Source organism: Mus pahari, chromosome 1, assembly GCF_900095145.1.
Source record: "Mus pahari chromosome 1, PAHARI_EIJ_v1.1, whole genome shotgun sequence".
NCBI lineage: Eukaryota > Metazoa > Chordata > Mammalia > Rodentia > Muridae > Mus > Mus pahari.
The window spans coordinates 148,788,618-148,796,758 of record NC_034590.1 but is presented as its reverse complement, the minus strand read 5'-3'; the positions used below and the strand labels follow the sequence as shown (position 1 = coordinate 148,796,758).

At 39.5% G+C, this 8,141-nt stretch overlaps 1 protein-coding gene across 1 annotated transcript in view; it reads right to left on the bottom strand.

The window, feature by feature from the left end:
- Positions 1-2,296: 2,296 nt before the first annotated feature.
- Positions 2,297-8,141, bottom strand: part of Kif11 (kinesin family member 11) — a gene marked incomplete at its 5' end in the record, with an annotated part of 33,424 nt that continues 27,579 nt past the window's right edge. Inside the window, 4 exon segments of the mRNA XM_021214592.1 lie at positions 2,297-2,428; positions 4,947-5,063; positions 6,281-6,423; positions 8,057-8,135. Of these exon segments, the coding sequence (XP_021070251.1) occupies positions 2,297-2,428; positions 4,947-5,063; positions 6,281-6,423; positions 8,057-8,135 (471 nt within the window).

Sequence of the window (8,141 nt, the reverse complement as noted above, 5' to 3'; positions counted from 1 at the left end):
TTGGAGCTGCGTGTGTGCCACTCACTCACTTTGGGCATGCTCATAACTTTCTTCCACTTTCCTCTCCACCGCTTGCCCTCAGGCTGTATGTGTGTCTTTACCTAACTGTAACTGCCACGGATGGGTTGTTCATCAGTGCTGTTCCATGTGAGAACTGTTTCCCACTTTCCATTTGAGTTAATACAACAGTGTGTCTGTCCAGGCAGGTTTTTGAGAATGAAGCTTCTCTACTCCTTAAGCACTAAAGCCACCAACATCACCAGGACCCCATCTTCTTGAATGCTGGTGCTGTGGATTGTGTACATGGACTTTATCATTGGCCAGTCAGCTCTAGGGACCCACCTGTCTCCATCTGCCCACTCCCCCTTGCTATCCAGGCCCAGGGCGACAGATTCCTGTTGCTAGACCCTGCTTGGCTTTGGGGTGGGTACCAGGGATCCAAACTCAAATCCCCATGCTTGCACAGCAGACACTTTACCAGCGGAGCCATCTCCTTCCGCAATGGCTGCAATGTCACAACGGTTGTAAATGCTTTAAGCTAGAGAATGGGAAAGGCCAGATCAACTGTTGCTTCGGTTTGTCCTTTTTCTGATTCAGTACATGCTTGGTGGCTAAACCTTTGACTGTTTCCAGACTTCGGGCAAAGCACTAAATCGTTCACTTGAATTTTCTAAGTCCTTGAAGTTATCTACGAAGGCATTCTTGTTTGCTGAAAATTGTTTCAGGAGTTTCATCACTATAAATACCACTGCTAAGTAAGAAATTATGGGCCAGCAAGTAAAAGAAACAAATTTCAGGGCCAGGGAGATAGCTGGGAGGGAGAGTAAGGGCTCTGGTGTGCACACACACTGGCCCAGAGTGGCCCTTGCTCCAGCTTCAGGGCAACTTTGCACACACACACCACACATGGGAAGCAGCACACAAATATACAGGCAGGACAAACAAAAAATTAAAATAATTTAATTAAAAAATTCAAAAACAATTACCAATTAGAGATTTACCAAAAACAAATTAGATAATATCCACAGATTAGGTTGGCATCTGTTCGCAGAGAAATGTATGCATTATTTTTATTAAAATAACATTTCTATTTCTATAATGAGTTGGAGAAAAGGTACAAGAAAATCAATTTCTTAAAGTAGCATCTTTTCTAATTTTCTATTAGGGGTTAGCTCTCAGTTACAAAGTTCTATTTCTATAGCAGGCATAGTGATGATGCCTGTAGCCCCAGGCCTTGGAAGGATGATGAAGGACTGTCCTGCTGCATAGTGAGTTCAAAGCCAGCCTGAGCTCCATAGTGAGACTGTGCCAAAAACATAAGAAGTCACATCACTCTGAACCGTATACATGAACTTGATGTGACCACACTCACTCTCTGCATACACTCCTTTTAGGCAGATGCTCCAGTTCATCTTGAAATGGCCAACTTCAGAAACAGGGTTGTCCAAGCGAAAGAGCAAGGGTTACTATTTCAACAGAGAGAATGTATATATACATTTTTATTATATACAAGGAATAAAGTCTTATAAGATAAACAAAATAGAAGTTATAGTCATAATTGGTAGTTTGAAAACAATCTTGTCATTTCTAAGAGACGTAAAGGCCTTAGAGTGGGGCCTCAAGGGTGAGTTAGAGCTTTAGACAGGTCTCCTGGAACTGCAGCTGATACTACAGGGAGGCTGGTGACGTGTCACACCTCAGGAAGGATTGAGCTGCGTGCATATCAAGCGAGGAACAAATGAAGAGCTGGGAGGAAGGGTACTTCCAGGCTTTTTTGACAGTGATTGTAATCAGTGAAATATAAGATCTCTGGGTAAAACCCTGGGTTTCTCATACTAAAGAAACCTTTTTTCACGCCTACAAATGGTTACGTGACAGGAAAAGGGAGACGTGAACCAAAGACAAACTAGAAAAGGCTGGTTAGAGGTAGGGAAATACACACTGAACTCAGTCTTAGCCAGACAGCAAAGGAGATGGCATTCACCAATACAAGTCTAAACCTGGAACCACGATTTCCATATATTTGGTATTTAATTATATACAAGAAAATTACTTACTTGTTACAGAAGAGCTTCTTTATATAAAAAGCTAGAAACATACATACACATTCAATGTAAATCCCAAATGGCACCCAGCTTACTACATCCTTGGACTACAGGGATTATAAAAAAGACTTTCAGTCCAACTACAGTTACTGTGGGGCCCTCATATAGCGGTCCCCTTTCATCTGTACATAGCTTCAGACTGTGGAGTTTCAGATTGTATTTTAGAGACGACACCCTAAGCCTCAGATCAGCTAGAGGTTTATGGAGGCACGCAGTGGCAGTCTGCTCTTGGAGATGGAGAGATCCGAGGCCTCTTCCACTTTAGCCTTCTCCACCGGGTTAAGGCCTCTGTTCTCTTTGTCTTTTCCATGTGGCTTTTTATGCTGGGTTTAAGGGGGAGAAATGAAGTCACAATGATGTAACATTTACTAGACATTGCAAAATTTTATTATCAAAGTTCTATGCATTACAGGCTAAAGTTTAAATTTGAAAACCACAAAACACAAAGGTTCAACACAAATTTGAGCCAATTTAAAAAAAAAAAAAAAAAGTAGGGTCTTCTTTATTTTATCAGTAATGGAAGAAGAAAGAATTACTTTTTTGTTTGTTTGTTTGTTTGTTTGTTTGGAGACAGGGTTTCTCTGTGTGTAGCCCTGCCTGTCCTGGAACTTGCTCTGTAGAGCAGGCTGGCCTTGAACTCACAGAAATACACCTGCCTCTGTCTCCTTAGTGCTGGGATTAAAGGCATGTGCCATCACCACCTGGCATGAAATATTACTTTTTTGCATTATTTCTAAAACATAATTACAAATTTCCCTTTAAGACAGTGGTTCTCAAGAGCAAGTGATTCTGCCCCCTCGTGGACACAGGCAGATGTCTTGAGACATGTTTGGTTAGTACAAACACAAGAGTGCTCCTAGCTACAGTAAGAACCAGCCTGGAGGAAGTGTTCAACCTGCAGGGCAGCTGACCACAACACACAGTTACCCAGTTTAACATGTCAGCAGTGCTGCTTAGACAAAGGAAGATTTGTCACCACCAAGAAAGACTTTTATTTTTCCCTCTATTGAAAACATGTTTCACAGTCTACATCTCTGAGGTGAAAGCTAGCCTGGTCTGCAGAGCAAGTTCCAGGACAGCCAGGGATACACAGAACAATCCTGTCTCAAAAAAACAAAAGAAAAAGAAGAAAGAAGAAAGAAGAAAGAAGAAGAAGAGAAGGAGGAAGAGGTGGAAGAGGAGGAGGAGGAGGAGGAGGAGGAGGAGGAGGAAGCTGCAACGGAAGCAGCAGCAGCAGCACAGAATTTTGACTCTATGTCCCTGGAAGCCGCCGCCTACTTCAGGAAGAAAATCCTGCATACTCAATTATGAATGCTGAGACAAATAACAAACCAACTCTAAAGTTTTAGACTCTAGAGATGTAAGTTAGTTACTCAACATGCATAAGGCCTGCCAGTGTGGGCAACAGTATGATGAAGAATGACGAGCTGTGCCAGGCTAGTAAAAAGTAAGGGGTTAAAAGAAAATGGGGGTGAAGCTGCCTTGAGGAACATAAGGGAGCCTAGGAAATCTGCTAATATGGAACAGTTAAACCTGGATGAAGAAAGAACTTTTAGACCTCCAGAAAAAGACCCAAAAGGGCTGGTGAGATGGCTCAGTGGTTAAGAGCACTGACTGCTCTTCCAAAGGTCCTGAGTTCAAATCCCAGCAACCACATGGTGGCTCACAACCATCCATAATTAGATCTGACGTCCTCTTCTGGTGTGTCTGAAGACAGCTACAGTGTACTTAGATATAACAATAAATAAATATTAAAAAAAAAAAAAGAAAAGGAAAAAGACCCAAAAAAAAAACTATTAAAGAAATAAACAATATATACACATATGTAAGTATGCATATAATGTAAAAATATATATGTATAAAAAATATACATATCAGTATCCTAACTGTAAAAATGGAGATAATATATGTCTTGCATAGGAAATTTATACTTTAATCAAGGCTCCTATCTTTAAAATATAGGGAAAGCTGCCAAACAGGATTTTAGGGGTATTTGTTTTGAGATAGGGCTCACTGTGTGGCCCTGGCTGGCCTGGAATCACGATGAAGACAGACTGGCCTTCAATTTGTAGAGATCAAACTGTTTTTGCTTCTACAGTGCTATGATCACAGGTATTCATTCGATGCCTTACTTGGTTGGCACCAGGCACTTTTGAATGGCTCATTCCTAACTATGTTAAAAGGGCAAGATACCTCACACCTGCAATTCCTAAGGCAGGAGGACTGCTAAATTCTAGGCATGCTATTCTACTGAGTGTGACTGTTAAAAAGGATAACAAGGTGGTGGGCATAGACCTGTCAGATGATTTAATTGTACAGCATCAGAGCAACAGAGAGCTCAGGGAACTCTAGGGAGTAATGGACAAGGAGAACCACAAGGTGGCAGGATAAATCACTAGTACAACTTATAGTCTCCATGTGTGATGGACAGAGATGCACACAGGACCTACTGGGTAAAGATACATATTAAAGAAATATAAGAGGCAGAAATGAGACAACAATTACTAGAGATTACTTTCTAAAGTTATAGATGATATCAAATTTTACCTTTATGAATTCTATAGACGATTCTTTTATCAATCACACTATGTACACATTTTAAAGAAAAATTAACTAAAATTAAAGAAAAATGACTAAAATTTTGCTGTTCTATGTCAAGAATATTGTGGGTTTTTTTACTGCTCTGTTGTTAAAAGACAAGTCTTGCTGTGTTAGCCTAAGCTAGCTCCTGCCTCAGCCTCACAAGTGTGGGCATTTCAGGTGTATAGCATCATGCCTGGCTACTAGCATGGTCTCTTTACACTAAGTAGTAAAATCTGAGTGAAATACATTATCAGGTACCTGGAAAAATGGAACACCTCCGCTGGAAGAGCAATCCGCACTGGTATGTACACTTGTCTCTTGACTTACAAGTTCCTCAGTACACTGCTCCAGAACCTCGCTCTCTTCATCCATGTCCTAGAGGAAGAAGGTGACGAGTGGGTGAGTCCATGGCTGGAGCATCACGCCAAGCAGGACAAGGCGGGGCATGCTTAACAATCCGAGATCTCGGGAGGTACAGGTATTATAGGAAAGTTAGACTTTGATAATTATTAGAAAAATTACAAAATATAATGCATTGGCTTAGACTTGTTCTCTAGTTTCTTAGCTTTTCTACACTATTAACTTTTCTATTGCTATTAACTACAGAGCACAAACTGAGGGCTTGATTGCCTTGCCTCTAATTGCAGCTTCATCTTTGTAACCTGAGACAAAAGAATTCTTTTGTTGTTGTTGTTGTGTTTTGGTTTTGGTTTTCCGAGACAGGGTTTCTCTGTGTAGCCCTGGAACTCAGAAATCTGCCTGCCTCTGCCTCCCAAGTGCTGGGATTAAAGGCGTGTACCACCACTGCCCAGTGACAAAAGAATTCTTTGCTTTATCATTTTAAAGATGTGGTAGCCATCCCATAAGGTTAAGTTAGCATACATGGAAAGAACTTAGAAAAGTGTCTGGTATGTAATCACAGCTTAAATACTGGCTTTTTCTTATTACTATTTACTAGCCTAACTAATTCAAAATTAATCAGATTAAAGGAAAGTCAGTGGGATGACTCAGCAGTTAAGAGCACTGACTGCTCTTTCAAAGGTCCTGAGTTCAAGTCCCAAAACCACATAGTGGCTCACAACCATCTGTAATGGGATCTGATGCTCTGTTCTGGAGTGTCTTCAGACAGGTACAGTGTACTTACATATAATAAATAAATAAATCTTTTTTAAAAAAGAAAAAGAAAAAAGAAAGCCAGCAACTCTCACAGAAAGCAGCATAGGACTGAAGAGTGAAAAGTAAGATCCGTTACATGAAATCAATCACATCAGTAGTTCACAGCGGCGAACATTTGCTGTTCAAACAGAAGGACCAGATTTTGGATCCCTGGCACCTATCTAAATATCCTGTGGATGTGGCAGCCTACCTGTAACTTGGGAGAGCTAGTGGTAACTGTTAGCTCTGGGTTCAAGTGAGAGACTCTACTTCAGTATATACAGCGGAGAACAATTAAGGAAGGCACCTAAAGTCAACCTCCTGCCTCCACTCACATGCACACATACTGAATGCATACTCCCATGCACACATGTACCCCCATACATGCAATAATAAATAACTGTATGGAAAGTTCTAAACATATGTATTAAATATACCTGACTGGTCTCCTTGCTGGTTTCTGAGCTGTTTGGCATCATTAGTGGCTGTTTCTTTTGCAGCTGATCAAGGAGCTGCTCTCATGGCTCATTTCTCACAAGTGTTGATGGATATAAATATTTTTTCCTCTCTGGTGTCATACCTTTTTTAGAAAAGCAGGGGGAGGTTAAATATGAAATATAATTTTTAATGTTATCTTAAAATGAATACTTTCTTTCAAGTAACTTGTTGTCCAAAAACAAACAGTGATTTTCATTTTCATTCATCTTTTTTTACCTGCCAGGCACATATTGGTTGAAGCTAGTAATATTCTGTATGTAATAATGGATCTTTACTAGATCTTAAATTTTTCAAGTCATCCTACCTCCAAAAATGTGAAGTTTCCATTTCTAAGAAAGTACAAAAGATGTATTAAGCTTGTGAAAGATTTTGGGTATTCTGAGAATTAGAAATAAAAGTTTTACCAGCTTTGAAGAGCTATCATTTCATTATAAACCTGGTGCAGTGCCTGGCTCTTATTCAGTTCTGTTTCTTCATATGCCTTTTCATGTACATTTCATTTTCATTGATAGCTAATGATAAATCTGAAATACTGAAGAAACGAAATAAACCAATATTCTTTAGTATAAACTCTTTACAATGACTTTTGTTTGTTTTTTATTTTTTGAGACATGGTTTCTCTGTATAGCCCTGGCTGTCCTAGGACTCACTCTGTAGACCAGGCTGGCCTCGAACTCAGAAATCCGTCTACCTCTGCCTCCCAAGTGCTGGGATTAAAGGCGTGCGCCACCATGCCGGGCTCTACAATGACTTTTTAAAAGAAAGTTCTGAGATGTAATTTATATGTCACAAAAACATTCAAAAAAGTATATAATTCAATGATTTTTACAGTGCAATGAGGAATCAATTATTAATAACTGNTAATTATTAATACTTGTCAATAAACTGTTAATGTATAAGCTTAGTGATCATGGTAGTTTATCGATCTTTGCCATTTCTGATCTCTAAAACTGGTGCTTTTTAAATGATGGCAGTCATTGAAATAAGAGGGATGTTGGGAAAATGTACAATGCAGTGAGTTTGCATTAAACTAGACTTAGCTTTTATCCTCATCTAGTATTTTTGGTACTAAAACATCCATTTAGACACACTGTTAACTAAATATCTAGCTTGTTTGTATGCATGCTCTTAAGCTATACCAGGCTTTAAAATGTTTTTTCTTAATAAAGCCAGTTGTCTGACTGTTTATGAACTATTATTCTATTGTGCCCAGATTTCTAAGAATACACCACTGACAGGAGGTGAGCAAAGACTAGACTAGAATTTTTCTGGTATTCTAAATTTTCCATATTTAAATTTTATTACAGCAAGATGGTAAATTTCTGTAGGCAAAAGCAGGCTCAGTTTCAAAGAGTATCTAACACTGTATACAGTTGAATTCAATTTCAAAAACTTCAACAAATTTGTTTTAAAACTACAGAGGGCTGGAGAGATGGCTCCGAGGTTAAGAGCACTGGCTGGCTGCTCTTTCAGAGGTCCTTGAGTTCAATTCCCAGCAACCACATGGTGGCTCACAACATTCTATAATAAGATCTGGTGCCCTCTTCTGGCCTACAGGCATGCATGCATTTAAATAAATCTTAATGTAAAGTAAATAAACTCATTCCTACNTCTACTTCCAGCTCCAGAGGGATCCCTTCACTTGGCCTCCAAAGGCACTGCATGCATGTGACCCACAGAAGTAAAATAAATCTTAAAAAGTAAAATTAACATACCTGTTGGGATATCTAGTTTCAGATCCTGTTGCAGAAAGCAATTCAGNTTTGTTAAACCAGTTTTTATTGTTTTATCAAGCTCCAG